We start from the raw sequence: 20,307 nt of genomic DNA, 5'->3' as shown, positions 1-20,307 counted from the left end.
TTAGTATTGAATCTGATGGGAGATATGCATCCCGTAAACCTCATTAACATAAAGCACAGTAAAAGACTGACCCCAGGTCTGTTCTTAATGAGCATGATGCCAGATCGACGTCACCTCCAAAGACGCACTTAAATTAACATGGGTGTTCTTATTTTAATGTCCAAGTTGACTTAACCCCCCATAGACTGATATTCCTAACTCCATTTTACTTTGTTCATTAGATTCCCTCAGAGATAAAAGAGTAAACTACGAAAAATGGCTGCCAAGTAGCAAGGTACAATTAGTGGCTCGCGCTAATTAATCCATTCTTTCTTTTAGCAGCCTTTTCTCTCCCCGGCTGTCATCGCGGCAGTAAACATAGCGGAGCTGCGTGCCGTGCGCTGTTCTGAGGGACTCTCAGCGAGAGTTCACATCTTTCACGGGCTGTTTTTGTTAAACAGTCTCACAGCGAATAGATCAACGTCCCCAGAAATGGTTAGAATTCACAGGTACCCACTAATAGCCGACCAGCCCCACCGGCCCCACCGGTCTCCATTTGCTTTCTTTTAGACTTTATTAAACTGCCTGTTCCTCTCGCTGTGTGCCTAATGACTGTGTATGCATAACTGATGAAATGTAAAGAAGGAAGGAGAGAAAGGAGGAAGAGAAAGAGGGACAGGGAAGAGGAGGAGGGTTATTATCAGAGCTCTATTATCAATCTTTACTCGTCGCTTCAGGGGCCTCCTGAATTTCATGAGCCGATAACAACACCCCTTCCCTACTCCCTTCCTCCTCGCTCCCTCTCAACCTCAGACCGACCACAGTGATTATGCACAATCAATAACTTTTGTGTGTTTTGTCTATCTCTCTCTTGTCTTTCCATTGGGCCTCTAGGATGCTGCGGGCAAGGTGCTGGACCGCTGGTCCATTATGTCTCGGGAAGAGGAGATCATCACCCTGCAGCAGTTCCTTCGTTTCGGAGAGACCAAGTCCATCGTGGAGCTGATGGCCATCCAGGAGAAGGAAGGTCAGGCGGTCACCGTGCCCTCCTCCAAGACCGACTCAGGCATCCGGACGTTCATCGAGAGCAACAGCACAGGACGCGGCCGAAGCCCAGGCCTCCTCAACCACATGGAGACCAGCAGCCCGTCCAGCATCCACCACTTTGAGAACATCCCTAACAGTCTGGCCTTCCTGCTGCCGTTCCAGTACATCAACCCTGTGTCGGCACCCATGCTGGGCCTGCCCCCCAATGGCCTGGCGCTGGAGCAGTCGGGCCTCCGGGGCCTCCACGACCGGGACCGCGATGCCAGCCTACCCAACCAGGGCGAGCCGGTGGAGAGCAGCGAGTCCGAAGTATCCCTCAGCCCTTTCCGCAGCAGCGGTCAGAGCCCCAGCCGCATCGGAGCCCTGGGGGGCATGAACAACGCCATGGAACCCAAACAGGAGCCCAACAACCGATCATCACCCATCTCGCCCACTCCTTCCAGCCAGCCGTCCCAGCAGCAGACGGAACAACAGCAGCAAGGCCAGCAGCAGCAAGGCCAGGGGCAACCCGGGACCCCGCGGCCTAGGTCCAACTCCCTCAATGACCACCAGGCCCACCACCACTTTGTGAAGAGCGAGCAGTCCAAGAGCATCACCCACTCCTCCTTCTCCTCCAAGATGCACCGCATGCGCCGCATGGGAGCCACCTCACGCAAGGGCCGCGTGTGCTGCAACTCGTGTGGCAAGACCTTCTACGACAAAGGTACGCTGAAGATCCACTACAACGCCGTGCACCTCAAGATCAAGCACCGCTGCACCATCGAGGGCTGCAACATGGTGTTCAGCTCGCTGCGCAGCCGCAACCGCCACAGCGCCAACCCCAACCCACGCCTGCACATGCCCATGCTGAGGAACAACCGCGACAAGGACCTCATCCGTGGGTCGGGCCCAGGCACACCCGTCATCTCCAGCGCCAAGAGCGGCTTCACCCTCACCAGCCCCGGACGGCCGCCTCTGGGCTTCGCCACCCCGCCCCTGGACCCCATGCTCCAGTCACCCCTGCAGAGCCCACTGGTCTTCCCCTCCCTGAAGTCGGTGCAGCCCATCCAGCCGGTGCCCCCTTTCTACCGCACGCTGCTGTCCCCACAGCACCTGGTCAGTCCTCCAGTGTCACTGCCCACCAGCCCCATCCTGCCCTCCACCACCAACAGCACCTCTCTGATGGACCAGCAGTATCAGCTCCTGGCTGCCGCTGCGGCCGCAGCCTCCCACAACGCCCACAATATGTCCTCTGAAGGTGGGCTAATGTCCCACCACAGGCTGCCCACCCCCAGTATCCCCCAGCAGGATCCAGCTGCTGCCACCAACACAGACCCCACCCCCAAGAAGAAGCCCCGTAAGTCCAGCATGCCGGTGAAGATCGAGAAGGAGGTGATTGACGTGGCAGACGATTACGATGAGGACAAAGACGACGATGATGACGACAGCTGTCACCACCACCACCATCACCACCACCACCACCCCTCCTCCCACCTCCACCACAACAACATCAATGGAAACCGCAACAACAATAACAACAGCAGCAGCGGAGGGAACAACAACGGCCACCACAGCGGCGGGAGCGGGCACCAGTCCCCCTCCCAGGATGAGATGAGCCCAGGCCTGATGAGGGGACACCTGATGAGGCACGACCAGGACAACTGCCGGGGAGAGGGACCCGGAGGAGAGGGCGGGAGGGGCGAGAGAGGAGGCCCAGGCGGTGAGCTCCGCTGCATGGACAGCTTCACCTCCGAGGACCAGGACCATGAGAGAGACTTTGAGAACGATTCGGAGACTTCGGACTCCAAGATGTTCTACCGTGAGGAGATGATGGAGGTGGAGGAGCAGCACCAGAGGCTGAGGCTCAACTCCTCCAGGAGCTCCAGAGTGGGAGAAGGCAACAACCTGGACAAGGACCAGGAGGACCAGGAGGCCAGAGATGAGGAGGCGCAGCTGAGAAAGGAGATGGAAGACCCCAAGAGCCGCTCCTCACCCTCACCCCACCAGCCCACCATCAAGATTAAGGAGGAGCTCAACGACCCCACCTACGACATGTTCTGCATGAGCCAGTACGGCCTCTACAATGGTGGCATGGCGGCCGCCGCAGCCGCTGCCGCCAGCATGGCCGCCCTGCACGAGAGCTTCATTTCCTCCATGAGCTACGGCGCCAGCCCGCCCAAGTTCCCCTCCTCGCACTCCCCCGAGGGAGAACTGTGCACCAGCCCCAACTCCAACGACCCCAAGATCTGCTACGTGTGCAAGAAGAGCTTCAAGAGCTCCTACAGCGTCAAACTGCACTACAAGAACGTGCACCTCAAAGAGATGCACGTGTGCACAGTGTCCGGCTGCAACGCCGCCTTCCCCTCCCGACGGAGCAGAGACAGGTGAGTGTCGTACAACACACACACATACACACTAACAGTGTCTTTTTTGGCTTGCAATTGATTTTTAATTTGACTGCCTCAATTTTTCAGACGAATTATTTAAATATTAGTAGAGTATGAATGAATATTATGATACAACTGGTGTTATTAATTCATTTGTTTACTTGGAAACCCATTTGCTTTTGCGGAGGCAGCAGCTATTCTCCTGGGGTCCACAAAAAACACGACAAGTAACAAAACAAGAATTTGAGATACAACGATATACAAACAATACAACTATATATCTATACACACGCTACTGTTCAAAAGTTTGGGGTCACTTAGACATTTCCTTGTTTCTGAAAGAAACATTTTTGGGCCATTAAAATAACATCAAATTGATCAGAAATACAGTGTAGACATTGTTAATGTTGTAAATGACTATTGTAGCTGGAAACGGCAGATTTTGAATGGAATATCTACATAGGCGTTCAAAGGCCCATTATCAGCAACCATCACTTCTGTGTTCAAATGGCACATTGTGTTTGCTAATCCAAGTTTATCATTTTAAAAGGCTAATTGATCATTAGAAAACCCTTTTACAATTATGTTAGCACAGCTGAAAACTGTTGTTCTGATTAAAGAAGCAATACAACTGGCCTTTAGACTAGTTGAGTATCTGGAGCATCATCATTTATGGGTTCAATTACAGGCCCAAAATGGCCAGAAACAAAGACCCTTCTTCTGAAACTCGTCAGTCTAATCTTGTTCTAAGAAATGAAGGCTATTCTATGCGAGAAATTGCCAAGAAACTGAAGATCTCGTACAACACTGTGTACTACTCCCTTCACAGAACAGCGCACACTGGCTCTAACCAGAATAGAAAGAGGAGTGGGAGGCCCCGGTGCACAACTGAGCAAGAGGACAAGTATTTAAGAGTTTCTAGTTTGAGAAACAGATGCCTCCTAAGTCCTCAACTGGCAGCTTCATTAAATAGTATCCGCAAAACACCAGTCTCAATGTCAACAGTGAAGAGGTGACTCCGGGATGCTGGCCTTCTAGGCAGACTTCCTCTGTCCAGCATCTGTGTTCTTTTGTCCATCTTAATCTTTTCTTTTTATTGGCCAGTCTGAGATATGTTTTTTTCTTTGCATCTCTGATGCTGATGCTCCAGATACTCAACTAGTCTAAAGAAGGCCAGTTGTATTGCTTCTTTAATCAGAACAACAGTTTTCAGCTGTGCTAACATAACTGCAAAAGGGTTTTCTAATGATCAATTAGTCTTTTAAAATGATAAACTTGGATTAGCTAACACAATGTGCCATTGGAACACAGAAGTGATGGTTACTGATAATGTGCCTATGTAGATATTGCATAATTATTATTATTTACTTTTTTTTTTAAATCGGCCATTTCCAGCTATAATAGTCATTTACAACATTAATAATGTCTACACTGTATTTCCGATCAATTTGATGTTATTTTAGTGGACAAAAAATGTGCTTTTCTTTCAAATACAAGGACCTTTCTAAGTGACCCCAAACTTTTGAACGGTAGTGTGTGTGTGTGTGTGTGTGTGTGTGTGTGTGTATATATATATAAAATATATTTTGATTTGTTTAACACTTTTTTGGTTACTACATGAATCCATGTGTTATTTCATATTTTTGTTGTCTTCACTATTACTCCATAATGTAGAAAATAGTAAAAAATTAAGAAAAACCCTTGAATTAGTAGAATTAGTAGGTGTGTCCAAACTTTTGACTGGCACTGTATGTGTGTGTATATATACATATATATATACTAACAATTCAGGCATTCATTACAGGTAGGTTCATTACATATGTTTTGTCCTTTCATTTTGACATTACGTGATGTAATCAGAAACGTTGACAATGTTGTGGATGTATGGTGCATGTATCATTTGATTTGATATTTCATCAGTAATTGTGGAATTAGTAACGGGGAAGTTTAGGACAGTAGATTAGTTTTCTTGATGAGCTACTCAACTGCAGTGAAGTCTACTTTTTTCTTACTTAGATAGAGTGAAATTATTAAGGCGTCACCTACCATATGTTAAGTGGAACGCACCATTAGCAGAGATACGATTTATAATTTAACAGGTATACAGTGGCATCTGTTGACTGTCATGTCAAAGTTCAGAGAAGTAGGGTGTCATCGCCAGAACACACACAATCTTCCACTCTGAGATATACCCCTGTTTACCTCCCCTCACTCACCTCGTCACTGACAGGTGAGGTAGCATACATTAACGTAGACAGCGGTCTGTCAAGCCACTGCATGTATTAGCGCCCTGTTCCGGGAGGTGAGGCTAGCCACGCTTTACCTACCTGGGCTTGTTCGCACATCCACCCTATCCACACACACCCTCCCAGAATACACCCACCCACTAAAGCTAGCAGCAGGTTGACGCCAGAACACAACACATGCTGAGGCTACACAACATCAGAGTGCCCTGGGCTAGCAACTAGCATTTAGCTCTCTAAGGAATTGCTAACATTTGTTTAGTTTTTTTGTATAAGGGGATGTTTGACGTTAGACTTCGACTGGCCTAAGAGTGGTTTGAAAGTAGCCTACCAAATGCATCCGGATATTAGGGTAATTTAGGGAATTAAAACTCTCAACAACAACCCCATGATGGCATCGATAGTGACTCATTAGCATTGTTATTAGCATCATAAAAAAACGGAATTAAAGGCCTTGTGTGTGACATTGGCAGGTCTATTCCCCTGACCACCGTGTAAACAAGCATGTCCATTTGACTGAACGGTCCAGTCTCTCTTCACAGTGGGGTGTCGGTGGAAAAAGGGCCCTTGAAAGGAAATGTAAATTCATCTCCTCCCCAACGCCCCTCGAAAATAGACATGACTTCAAGTGTAACAAATGCATCTCTTTATCGCTTTAGCAGAGCCCCGCACACACACACGCCTCTGCTCCCAGTATAATGAAACATACCACATTCTAGATCTCTAGAAGAGGGGAAGCCTCACTCAACCAGCTCCTCTGGAGAAAGAGATAAAAACATGTTTTTTTGTGTTAGAGCACGCCGTGGTGACAAGTGACACTTTTTATTTAGATAAAGAGTGAGTGTGTTTTCTCCCCCTCCTAATCTAATTTGCTTCTCTGAGGAGTTTTTTCTCTAGTTTTTCTCAGAGTTGTTTTGTCTCAACAGCACCCCTCCACCCGCCTCCCCTCTTCACCCGGGGCCTTTATTAAGTTCCTTGTTTCACTGGCATCTGTTCATTCTGTTCCTGTTTGTTCATTAGCACCAAGTAAATAGAGCAGGTGACTCTGGGACTTGTTCAGGGAGGGAGGGATGGAGGCAGGGATAGAGGGAGGGGAAGAGGGGATGGAGTAGGTGGATGAGAGGAAAAAGAGGAGATGGGTTATAGTGTTAGCGGAAAAGAGAGGGGGGGTTATGGAGGAGAAGAGACAGGTAAAATAGCGTTAGCGGAGGAGAAGAGAAGGTGAAATCATGCCGCTCACCTGACGCAGCTGGTGCCGACAGCAGGGAGATGACAGGAAGTGTTATTAAAGGATGCGTTGCCGTGCGGATGCCTGTGTTTGACGCAGCCGCGGATGATGCGTTAGTTCGTTACCCTCTTTGACGAGGCTTTAGGGACAGGGAGCGCCCGGGGCACGAGAGGCCTGCTGTCTCGCATAACCACACACACACAGACACAGACACATGCTTGTGCACGTATAAACTCACACATTCCTTAAAAGCTGATGCGTTCCTACAGATGCATATAGTCTTACAGAGAGTCACTCATTTATTGTAATGTACACAGTATTTTTAATTAGTCTCTTTATTGCACTAAAATAAAATGATATTAAACAAATAGCCCTGACCTTATGGTTTGATACGATCCAAATAACAGCCTCCCCACAGCGAACAGACATCTCAACAAATGTTTAGATACTAAATGACCATGACAGAAACGCCAATGGTATCCCAACGACTCACTTCAGACATTTCTGAATGAGTGGCGAGTAAGCCGACCAATACCTGCTCAGGAGCTGGACACACATGGCCAAACTGACCATTGAGGAGGCCTAATTCAGCAGCCTATTTCCTTATTTAGTGGAAGTCAAGGTAGAACTATGAATCAGAGCCCTCCCCCTCCTGTCATCCTTCCCGACCACTGCCCCAGCTTGTCTCCCAACTATATAATTTAGCCATCCATCTTTTTTATTGGGCGCTCTCCGACATTAGCGCTCCCCACTTGTATTAGCATCTGCCGCGGCGACCCCGTAATGGCCTTTAAAAAAACACTTAACTCCGGCACTAAACGAGGAGGGGATGACAGTGGTGGGAAAAACGAATCAGTGAAAAACAGCACTAGTTAGGGTCCTCTGACTCACTCACAGTAAAGGATTTGGTTTCCAAGAGGCAGTAGGTGCTGTAGTATAGAGAGGTGCAACTGTGAGGGAGCGAGGTCAAATTAGACTGTGTTTCGTCTTCCATCTTGGCTCAAAGATGAACCCAAATGTCTTCCACAGGCTTATAGTGAAGCATGAACCTCAACCCACGCTCACAGACACGGTGTCACAGTGACTGTGGAATCTTGCCTTAGTGATGTGCGTGTGACAGTTTGACTCGATTACCAAAAACACAAGCATATAAATTCCAGAAGCGCTTTAACATAAGGCCCTGATGAATAGATAGGTGTGTAGCAGGAAGAGAGGACAATCACTGCTGTGAACATATGGATCTTAGAAGACGGTCTTAGACCAAGATGTGGGTGAGTTACACCTAAGTACACTATTGTTTCCATACGTTGTGTGTGTCCCAAATGGCAACCTATTCCCTATATAGTGCACTACTTGTGATCAGAACCCTGGTCAAAAGTAGTGCACTATATGGGAAATAGGGTGCCATTCGGGACGGATCTTTTGTGTGGCGCATAAATTCCTGGTAGCATATGGGATGTATTACTGAGACTGCCGCTCCTATGGAATAAGGAGAGAAGCGTAACAACAGAGGGGTATCGCGGGGCCAAAGGAATTGTGGGTTATTGAAGCTATAGTCAGGGCTCTGGCCGAACACCAATCAGATGTGTCCCTGGGTAATCCCTTAACTACATAATGCATGCTGCAGTGTAATTGTAGTTGTAACATGGGAAAATAATTTGGTCGTTTTCATAAGGACTTTTCCCCTCTGATAATATTATTGTGGAGGAAGGATTGGGAAACCACAACGCCCCAGACATTGGTTTGCTGCTACATAAAGTTTGAGTAGTTTCAAATTACATTATTCATAAGATTCACTACAAAATGTTACAAATTCCACAGCTAATAAGATATTATTTCTGATATTATGAAACCAATCATTATTATATTTTAGCACAAATTCAAATAATAGTAACTGTATGATTAATTAAATACATTTAATGCAATATAATCTAGTAATCTAGAATAATCTAGTAATTATATCCCAGAATAATGATATTTAATCTCAGTTAACCAAACCGTATGCCTTCTCTTCATCCCTTGTATTTGAGCTTTAGAACGTACAATTTCTCTAACAGAAACACTGTATCTGAGCCTAAATCTGTTGGGACACCCAGACATTTGTTTCCAACCAGATAATGTATGCAAACTCCAGGTCTGTAATATGCAGTGCTAATAACCAGCTTCCTCCTCTCCCCCACCACCTCTCCTCTCTCTCCTCACAGCGAGATGTTGACGTCTATACCAACAACAGGAGGTTGTCCAGGTACCTCAGCATATCCCATTAGTCAATTATTTCTCTACAGTGGAGTGACACCCCAGAGGAACGTAGGTAGGCGCATCAAACAAACGCTACCTTCAAAAGCCCCGATGTCAGAGTCAATTAGAGGGGAGGATTATAAGAACATTTGATCTACGGTATCATATTAATATTTGAGGGAAACAACAAAAAGACAATGGGAAATGACGATAGTGTCACAAGCGTTTGAATAGAGGGGGGGGGGGGACATTTTGTATCTACATGGTGACGTAGATGTAAAGATACAGATCAATGGCGTGGTTAACTAACAGGATAAACAACATAGCACACTGCTGTTCTACACACACACACACACACACACACACACACACACACACACACACACACACACACACAGCTAATATAGTACAGAGTGTCCTCTAACATCTAGCTGCTAGTTGTACATCAATACAGTAACAGTACAGTGTTTCCCTCCAGCCCCCTGGCCACCAGGCGCTCAGCTCAGAGGTAAATGATTGCATATTTATTGTGGAGGGCAGCGCAGACACACACACAGCGGTGACAGCAGCGGTAGTATGATTAACGTCTGAAAGGCGTGCCGACCAGTAATCATCGGCCTTATTATCCTCGTTAATCATATTTTCCTAAATCAACGACAGGGCCTCCCTCTCTCTTTTTCTACATGTTTATATGAAGACTCCTCCTTGTTTTATTCATTTTCATCGCTCCATCGGAGGACTCTGTCACCAGGTGCTTTCCCGCACTTATTTCCCATGATGCACTAGTGTGCGGCGGCCCCTCGTCCCCACACGGATGGAGGGATGCAGAGAGTGAAGGTTAATTACGTTTGAGAGCCACTCTCTCTCTCATCCTCCTGCCCCTCTCTCTCCTCCTCCTCCTCCCTCTCCTCCTCCTCCCCCTCTCTCTCCTCCTTCTCCCCTGCTCCCTTCAAGCAATGTGGGCCCAGTCTCTGGTAGAACTTCAGTGAAGCTGCAGTCTCTTGATTTGCCATGCTTAAACAAAGGCCTGATCATTTATAGAGAGAATGTGTTATTTAATTTAGCCACAGATCCCGAGTTCAAAATATCTACTGATGAACAGTATGTTAATGACATTACATTATGAAAGGGGACTTTTATGTTAATTTATCTTTGATACAGTTGGGTTTTGTGGATAAAGACAAAAAGATAATCAGAGAATCACTTTCAGAAGGCTTTCATTTGGAACAATAAGCGTCGCAAATATTTCACATTCTGTAAGTAATTGTAGGCTAATATAATGACAGGGCTTTGTTGATGTGATCTGTAACTTAGCCTTCTATCTAAACCTCTATGGTGCGTCTGTGGAGTCTGTGTAACCAACCCCTGAGAGGAATATTCCTTTTATGAACTTTTTTATCAAGTTTCTCCAGCTAGTATAGCTAGTAGAGAATAAAGACAGATAATGATGAATGTGTTACCCAACCCCTCGATCATCCTCCCACCTCTCCACTCCAAACCTCATCACATAGCAACCCCACATGACAGCAGAGGCAAAGAACCCATCAGCGTCAGTTTAATATGACTTCACTTTGCTCATTACGACTCATTTAGACAGTGCACACACACTCTCACACACACACACACACACACACACACACACACACACACACACACACACACACACACACACACACACACCACACACACACACACACACACACACACGGTACAGAGAGAAGGACAGGGCCATTGGAGGAGACGGGAGCCTAAAGATGATTAACGTTGGCTGGGACAGGCGCGTTAGCTAGCTAGCCTCTCTCTCTCTCCCCGTCTCCTCCTACTCTGCACAAACAAAATGGCCTCTCAAGAGGCCTCCCCCGTCTTTGGTCGAAGATGAGACTGTCAATTTGGTTTTCCTGCCACATTACTGGTCATCGGGGAGGGAGAGGTGGAGAAGGGAGAGAGGGAATGGAGGAGTTTGGTTTGGGGGGTAGAGGAATGGGGAAGAAGGGGAGTGAAATAGTGGTGGCAGAGTGATGGAGACAGGGAGATGGGGCAGAGGGTAAATCTGATAAATGAAGGAATCTGTATATGTCCTCTAAATGAGGAAAATCTACCCCCAAGAATATAACTGCAGACTGATCCACTTCCAGTGAATATCTTTAGAGATAGGGAGGAGATGTGTCTATCACCGGTGCAGGTGAATTCCTCCGCAAAGTCTATTCAAGCAGCCATTATTCACGCCACATTCCACAGGCTTGAACTGTTCAAAAGATGCAGATCAACAATCTATTTATTTATTTTAAACGGTAATCACTAATTGTTTGATTACTCAACACGTCTTTTTTCCCTCAGTATGTGGTCTTTGTGAATGACAGTATAACGACCAGAAGGGACATGTACATGTACAATGTAGACGGGTTGTGTGTTAGTTATTCAGTTGTGGTTTTGATGTTGTGATCTCGTATAAATGCTGATATCACAGCTGATGCAGTAGTACTTAGTAATACTGTAGTAATTCAGGGTACTTACTGCATGGCACTTAGCATGTGTTTTAACCTCATCGGTCAGGGAGCCATGGCAGACTAGAGCTTATGAGCAGTGTGGGGGTGTGGCTTTAGGGGTGGAGACATGTTGCAAAGGACCCGCCTACCTGAGCATCATCAACAGCATACGGCCCAATCACATCAACTAATGCCTGTTGGCATCCCCACTAAACTCAATCAACAAACCAATCAAATTGAATGTAATCGGTGTAACAAAATATTTCCGGACAGTATTCTACTGACTGTCTAGACCCAATTGTTTGTTTATTGGTCGTGGAAACAGTCATTTCTCCATCTACACAGGGATACATTAGGAGAGACAAGGAGTCATGACTATTTGGACCTGAAGATAACACCATCAGTGTATCAGACTGTTATCATAGGTTAAAAGAAGAGAGCTAAGAATGTTCATGAGTCTCAGAACATGGATGTACTGTATATTTTCTCTCTCTCTCTTTCACACACACACACACACACACACACACACACACACACACACACACACACACACACACACACACACACACACACACACACACACACACACACACACACTTGCGTGCACAGGCACACGCGGCAGTGACAACCACAGCCAATCGATTCTCCCCGCTCCTCGATGCTGACAATGCTCAAGTGGACGGTGCTCCTGTTTGCTTCCTCTTGTAACACAGAAAGAAAGGGTCCCTCCATTCCAATGAATGTATACTATTTTTACCCTCTTGCAGGAGAATGTCCGATAGGGAACTAAATAATTAAAGGCAAGGGACCCTTTTTGACTGCATCAACCATGGCACTGCTGGTAAGCTCTACTATACATTGTGAATCCATTTGCCCTCGTCCTGTCCTGCCAAGGACGTCTGTTTTTAGTTTGTCACACCCTCCACCGTGCCCCTTGCCTTGCATGAAACCCCCTCACATTTAAAAGCACTGCTTGATATTCCTTAGTCGTTGCTTACTTTTGTTTAATTTCACTTTAAAAGTCTTGATTTCATTTGAAAAAGTCCCCTAACATGTTGTATTGTGGACAGTGGGATGTGTATACTGTGCCACCTCCATATCTGGCACCAGTTATTACTCACTTATGTTTACTTTTCTTTGTCCATTTTATTGTGCCATTTGCTGTGGTGGAGCCTGCATCCCTCCCAGTCTGAAATGGCAACTGTGGAATTGGAGGGAAGAAGCATTGAATTTGAGCTGTCAAAACACATTTTACCTCACATCTTTTGGCATGGCTTTGCAATTCAGACTGCTACACCTCACAAGCAATACCCTTTAGCCCTAGCAAGCTTTAGCAAGGCACCAGATCCAGGCTTACACTTCCTTGTTGTGAATTCGATGGCAGTGGCTATGCATTATGAGATACCACTGCTCTCTGTGTGAAAAAGCGACCATTTTTATTTCTTAAAGCGAAGGGGATACATGGGGATCATATGTTTAAAAAGGGGGGCCCGATTAAGCCACTTCCAATAGGGAGCCAGTGTGATAATGCTGTCGGAGATCTAATACGCTATCCAGTTTCCCTCGATTATCGCATTACCACAGCTCCAATCAATTGATAAACTCCCATTCAATATGGTGGAGTATTTAATTGAGTCAGAGTCTATTGGATTTGCAGCGGGGCTGTGCTAGACGTGCTGACTGTGGTAAACACCGTGGCAGGATGCTCTCGCCACACCGCGTTAGACCAGTTAGGGGAACGCTAAGAGAAGGACTGGGTAGAGTTTCTCTCACCTAAAAGGGAGGGGCATTGGAAGCCACTTCAACGTAGGTTCCTCTTGATAGGTTAAGTAAGTAAGGTAAAGAGTGAGGAGTAGTAGTTATTATTATATTGTTAGTAGTTATTTTGACTGGCGTGAGGTCAGGGGTTAGTGAAGAGGACAGGAAGAGAGGAGGGTTATTGAAAATGTAGTGACTGATACAATATCATTCAAATACTTAGAACTCCAAGCATAGGTGCATGTGTTGGGCGAGACAGAACACGTGTATTGGAATGCAAAATGTATCATCTTTCTAAAAAGATCTTTCTGAGAATGTTACCACTCCAGTCATTGTTTAAAGCGCTGAAACACCATTTTGCTTCATTTGACAACTTGTTTAGCCATTTTCTTATGAAAACGATCTCTCTCTACCTCCCCCTTCATTATGTCTTTCCACCAGGCACAGCTCCAACATCAACCTACATCGCAAACTGCTTACCAAAGAGCTGGACGACATTGTCCTGGACCCCCAACTCACGCCGCTGCCCAAGGACCTGCGCGCTGAGTTCCTGGCTAAGATCTACGCCGGGCACCACTTGGGCCTGGACGCCATGGCAGGGGCGGGCATTGGCGGCGCCAGCCTGGGGGGAGGAGGGTTGAACCGTGACGCCAGCTCCCCGGCAGGCACCGATTACCCCCACCCCCACCACCACCCCCTAAACCATCACCATCACCACCACCACCACCCCCTCCACCACCCCCACACCAACGGCTTCTACCACCGCGGTGGCCCCCCAGACGACTACATGGTGCTGGACCTGAGCACCGCGTCCAGCGTTCAGTCCAGCGGGTCAGTCCATTCATCACGCCAGTCGGACGAGGGCAGCGACGAGGGCATCCTATTGGATGACCTGGAGGAGGAGGGGGAGGAGGGAGGGGTCAGCGACAGGGAGGACTGCTCCCAGCATGCCCCGGGGCAGGCAGGGGCCGGGGGGCGGCGGGACCAGGTCGGCGAGGGAGGAGTCGGAGGAAGATCGGAGGAAGGTCTGACCGGCGCCGACCCCTCCTCCTCGCCGACCGTCCTGTCTTCCACCGGTGGCAGTGGTGGGATCCTGTGCAGCATCTGCCACAAAGTGTACAGCAACAAAGGGACCCTGCGCGTGCACTACAAGACTGTGCACCTGCGCGAGATGCACAAGTGTAAAGTGGCCGGCTGCAACATGATGTTCTCCTCGGTGCGTAGCCGCAACCGCCACTCTCAGAACCCCAACCTCCACAAAAACAACGTGCCCTTCACCACCATGGTAGACTAGCCCAACCCCCTGGCCCCCGTCTGGCCAACTCTACCCCCTTCCTCGACTCCCTCCTCACCCCAAACCATGAGCTCTTACCCCCAGGAACTACACCTTATCACCCTTAGACATCATGCACCACAGTTCTATTTCCCTTCGATGAGATCCAGTGACTATATACAGTAAGCGTTGTGACTTTTGACCTTTCCTTCTTTGGAAGAACGAGGATGAGACACTTGAAGTGTCTTTATTCCAAAAACTGGCCCTGCCGGTTTCCCATAATCCCCATTTCCTATTTCCCATATGTCTTTGTTTTTGTCCATCTCCAAAGAATCTATTCAAACTCTTATTTGTGACTGTTGCCTGCAGAAATGATAATAACAATGAAAAAAATATAAATCTTCTTGTTGTATTTGTGTAATGATAGCTTTTAAAGGAAACCCCATACAAGAGCATGACTGCTTCATTTGTAAATAATATGTCCCAAGAGGCTATTGGTGTAAAACAATTGTATTTGATGGTTGTTAGCTATTTTTTTGTTTCTCTTTTTTGTTTTTATGTTACAGTACAATACTTCCAGCGCTAAGGTAGGCAAGAAAGAGGTAGCATCTTTACTAGCTTGAAAAAAAACCATTTTTAAACTGAGAAGAAACTAATGATCATGTGACTGGTTGTATCTGCTTGTTAGATATGCGGAGGTTGCCGGCATGCTTTTTTTTGGCTCCTACACCAATATCATTCTCTGTTCTTTTGTTTTTCTTATCATTTATAGCTTTTACTATACCAATTCAGTTTTTCGCACTTTGCAACTATACAAGCGGGATGTGTAATATTATTACAAGGAGGACTTTGCAATGGTTGGTTTCCGCGATGTTCGGGGTCTGATAGACGGCCACAGTGCCAAGGGGAAATGACTTAGCATACTTGTGGCAGTTTTATTTTTTTTGCACATGTTCAGTTTCAAAAACGCTATTTCACAACAAAAGACCCATATTTGTCCTGAACGAAACCCAACATCCGGCCCATTTACTCAAATAATCGTAAAGTCTAAGTATTTCTACTCTACCAGATACAGGAACGTGACTGACTACAATACAGCTGCTGTTTTTGAAGGCAGAAGATTTAGGTATTGAGGAATTTTGTTTGTGTTATTTTCATTTCAAGGAGTGTAAACCCAGTGTGTGACTGTAATATCATAGTACTTAGCTACAGAGGTTGAAGTAGGCTAATCTTTCTACTGCATGTGGTATTTGTGACCTAAAACAAGCGTTGGTTGAGTGTCCTATTATTTTATACACATTTCCATGCAAAAAATGGCCATCCTATCAGAAGTATTGTGAATGTCACATTGATTATAAAACAAAGAAATAGCCCTTAAACTGTGACCAAAACAAAAAGAAGCATTGGTTTTTAAAACAAACTATATTTTTCCGCCATACAGTTGTACTTTAACTTACACCCCATAAATTGATATGATGCACTTGAGTCTTAAGCCTTTTGCTATATTTTTTCGGTATTGATTTCCATTGCTGATTGTTAGCTTCAAACGTGAACTCTGTGAAACTCTGTCGCCATTACCTGGCTGTTTTCGGAGTTATTTGCAGCCACTTTCCTTGTTTCCATACACATCTTAAGGTACAAATATTTCAGATAACTAGGCAAAGTAGCCAGGGGAAGGAAGGGGTATTTATTGGCGAGTGATGTTATCTTGATGCAGATGTCTTGTCCAATATGAATTCCTTGTTTTTGTCCCAGAAAAGAAAAAAAGAAAGACAGATCGGTCTTCATTTTGAGTCTGTGCCCTTCAGTTGATGGTTATTATTGTGTTTTTGTCGTGTTACTATGGATGTGAAACAATTGAGAGCTCCTCTTTCTTGATTGGTGCTTATCTTAAGGGGATAAAAACGCACAGTGTTACGTGGTATACAGTATTCAAACCCCCGTTATATCCATGAAAGTGTTGGACATTTTTTTTTTTTATGACTTAAACTATTTTCCAATGGGCATGATCGACCCTTTGATGGACACGTTGGCGTAAACTCTTAAGACTTAGCTTCTCCTCTCTCCTCACTCAACCAACCTCCACAGCACTGGCAGCAGTCTTCACCCCTCTCCTCTCTCTGAAGAGAGAGAGAAAGAGCTGATCTGAGTGAAAGGGGTTGCGGAGGTGGAGGGCTGACTTGAGAGGAAGAAGGGATGACAGTGAGTATCATTAAAAATGTGCTGTTCCACCGTTACCTGGAGGCCTTCTGACGCTGATCTGTCTAATATCTCACTTGTCACTTCATTACACCGCCAGACGTGAATGTTGCTGACAGGACTGTGACGCCGACAGAGATCCAACCCGTTCTCCCGGTCTCTCTCTCTCTTTCTGTCTCTTTCACCTCTCCCTCCCTCTCTGAGAGAAACCACCCCCGCCCCCCTCCTCTTCCCCCTCAACCCACCACTCACCCCCCTCCCCTCGCCCCCTTCTCGGGTCCTATAGGGACACAGACTAATAGTGTACCCTTAAGTTGACTGGACGCCCATCGCCGTAGAAAAAGGATGTGTAATTGCCTGTTTATCCCAGGTGAAGGAAAGGTTTGTACAGGAACCTTCGGCTACTTCCTGGAGTGGCACTGAGGCGCAGCCTGCCTCATTTGCTCAGCGCACCGTACTGCACCTTACCGCCACGGGCCCAGCCGGAGAAGTACAGAAGTGTCACTCCAGGAACCCTGCTGACAGCTGTCTCTCTCTCTCTCTTCCACACACACACTCTCTCTCTCTCTCTCTCTCTCTTCCTGCTAACAGGCCAGTGGGATGACAGCAACAAGAGGACTTGTTAACCTCTGGTGATGGGCGGGAAACAAGGACACCCCGAGGCAGAGAGAGGGGGGCAGAGAGAGAGAGAGAGGGAGGGAAAAGAGAGAGAGGGAGCTCATCCACGGTCCATCATTCTATGTAATAAAGCAGGCTGTCCAGTGTTAGCATTCCAGCCTTGTCACTGCAGGGCACGCTAGCGTTTCATTAGGGAGAACAGTGGAATGTAGCATTGAGTTGGACCGCAATGGTCTGCCATGGAATGCACTGAGAGCAGTTGAGAAAGAAAGGTGGAAAGGGAAACCTAGTCAGATGTCCAACTGAACGCATTCAACTGAAATGTGTCTTCTGCATTTAACCCAACCCCTCTGAATCAGAGAGGTGCGGAAGCCCCTCTTTGAAAGTGTTCGATGGCTTACGATGAATACCGTGGATATAAAAGAACTGGGAGAAAGCTCGGGAAGGCCAATCAGTCTGGTTTGGAACGTGAGACTGTAACAAGCTAAGAGTAATCTTAACTAACGCTGCTGTAGCCAGTGACCCTTAGCCTGCGCGGTTAAACCTCACAACCTGATCTGATGACAAAAAAACTGCAGAACCCAAACTCTTAAACATTCCTCTTGTCCTATTCAATGTTGTAGACCTCTCAAGCAGCCAGGGAGCTCAATCAGTGACCTGTGTATGTTAGTGTGTGTGTTAGTGTGCCAGAGAGAGATTCAATTCCCTTACACTGACTCATCTCTAGCCCCTCTCATCTCTACACGGTGGCCATGCCAGCACGCCACGGCTTCTAGAGAGAGCTCGCAAATGAGCTGAGAAAACTGCCTTGACACGCAAAAGACTGTCCAGAACAGAATGTCCAGACTAAAGGGTAGGGAGAGAGAAAGGAGAGCAGAGGGACTGGTCTGAGAACGAAGGCGGTTTGGCCGGGACCTGCGGCAGTCACTTAACAAGGCAGGAGAGATCGAGAGAAGCAGAGAGAGCGAGAAAGCCGTGCCAGCCTTCTTGACTGTCTGGCTGGAAAGCGATGGAGCCCCCTGACCTTTCCACTCTTCTCCCTCTCCTCCTTCACGGGAGACATTACAGTACATTTTCTCCTCTCTCCTTCGAGAGGGCCTGATCCCTCAATCTCCCTCCCTCCCTCTTTCTATCCATCTTTAGCCCACTAGGATCCAGGACAGAGCCCAGTGGTCAGGCCGATGGGACCATTACGGTCCTGGCTCGGTCCCCAGGAGGAGAAGGCCTCTTAAAACCCTCACTGGCCAGCCTGAGTGGAGTGAGCCTTTAATATTTCATTAGGGGACTCGACTGCCAAATGTCAGTTTCCCCACAACACACCATCACTGAAAGAGAGAGGGAAGGAGAGAGATGACAATGGAGCAGGTGGGGTTGTCTAGTGATCCGTTATAGATCGTATACCCGTGTCCACTTTGTTTAAGTCTGTGGAGAGCAGGGTAGGACGTTAACCCAGTGTAAGTGGAGGGGGATGTTTGCGAGCTGTCTGGTTAACCTCATCCATCTTGAAAAATACATGTGGAGAGGCTCAAAAGACACATCGGAAGATTGGTGGTTTTACAGATGATACGCTGTGGTCCAACATTACCCTCGGAACTTGGTAACAGCAGTTCTACAGTAAATGATCCTGGAACAAATAAAAAACATGCAGAAATGCATAAAATGTGCTTTTTACCCATATATTGTATTTGACAAAAGAACAGCTCACAATCCTTAACATTATAGCAAGTCACCTCAAACTATTTACCAACATGCCAATCTTACTTTTTATATATAAATAAGCTCAAAAGACTTTTGTGTACATTTTCTTTTCCACAGTGATGTTTTTGTGTAGCTGTCTGGTTCTCTTTGTGCTAAACGGCTGTGTTACCGCCCTGCAACCAGAGGCCTGCATCTCAATCAACTCTTATTTTCACTGCCTGGCATAGCAGCATTGCTACAGAGTCACACCGCAAACGGCAGCATCTACAACAGGGGAAGCTTGCATCACTCTTGATTTCATAATGGTGACATTGGCAGCTTCATGAATACTGTATGTCTCCTAAACAGGTTTTTCCCATTAGCAGACTGGAGGAGAAAAAAAAAGGTCCTCTTTCTTTCTTAATTGATTTTGTTTTGTTGCTTTCCTTGTATTCTTCTGTATCATAACGGTCTATGGTTTTTGCATAAAATGCATATGGGTTTTGGGATGTAAATGGAATTTTATTCATATTTTGTCCAAATACCTCTTGTAATTTGTATCAGAATTCTTGTACAATTTTTATATTAAAGATTTATCAGTCACTGGCAATCTGACGCCACGTTGCTTGTCTTTGAAAGGGATTATTTTATTTTGTGTGTGTGTGTGTGTGTGTGTGTGTGTGTGTGTGTGTGTGTGTGTGTGTGTGTGTGTGTGTGTGTGTGTGTGTGTGTGTGTGTGTGTGTGTGTGTGGTGTGTGTGTGTGTGTGTGTGTGTGTGTGTGTGTGTGTGTGTGTGTGTGTGTTTTTTTTCTAGGGGTAAAGGGAGGACATGTTATGAGTGGCTGGAACTTAACACCGACGGGCACAGGGACAGTCTGTCAATCAAGCCGGTCAGACAAGACACGATTTCAGCGGTTTTACTGGCCTGTTTTAATTAAGCTGTGATAAAAATCATTGGGGAAAAGGCTATCTTGACCAATTAGTGGACGATTAGATTAATGAAGTAATTTAAAGATGTACCAGTGTGAGCACTCGGGGCCAGTTTCCCAGACACTTATTAGACCTAGTCCTGGACTGAAAACACAGCCCTAGGATTAGCAGAGGAGTGGAATGGAGATACATGTGCTTTAAAAAGGGCAATGTGCTTGTCAACAATAATATTATACAGTTGGGTCTGAAATTGACACCCTTGATA

The 20,307-nt window shown here is 46.5% G+C and overlaps 1 protein-coding gene across 6 annotated transcripts in view; it reads left to right on the top strand.

Moving 5' to 3' along the window:
• Positions 1–19,722, top strand: part of LOC106595585 (zinc finger protein basonuclin-2) — a 241,710-nt gene extending 221,988 nt beyond the window's left edge. For 4 of the 6 annotated variants that reach the window (XM_045716495.2, XM_045716494.2, XM_045716498.2 and 1 more), the window contains 2 exons: positions 874–3,389; positions 13,787–19,722. In XM_045716495.2, coding sequence (XP_045572451.1) covers positions 874–3,389; positions 13,787–14,639 — 3,369 coding nt within the window. In that variant the 3' untranslated portion in view covers positions 14,640–19,722. Of the gene's footprint in view, positions 1–873; positions 3,390–9,067; positions 9,175–12,354; positions 12,429–13,786 lie in introns of all 6 variants that reach the window. The other 2 variants (XR_006769555.2, XM_045716501.2) reach the window with 2 other exon arrangements.
• Positions 19,723–20,307: the final 585 nt, after the last annotated feature.

The sequence above is a fragment of the Salmo salar genome, chromosome 04, assembly GCF_965601325.2.
Source record: "Salmo salar chromosome 04, fSalSal1, whole genome shotgun sequence".
NCBI classification, from domain to species: Eukaryota; Metazoa; Chordata; class Actinopteri; order Salmoniformes; family Salmonidae; genus Salmo; species Salmo salar.
Note: the sequence above shows the minus strand (reverse complement) of the source record. Positions and strands in the feature narration are given on the sequence as shown.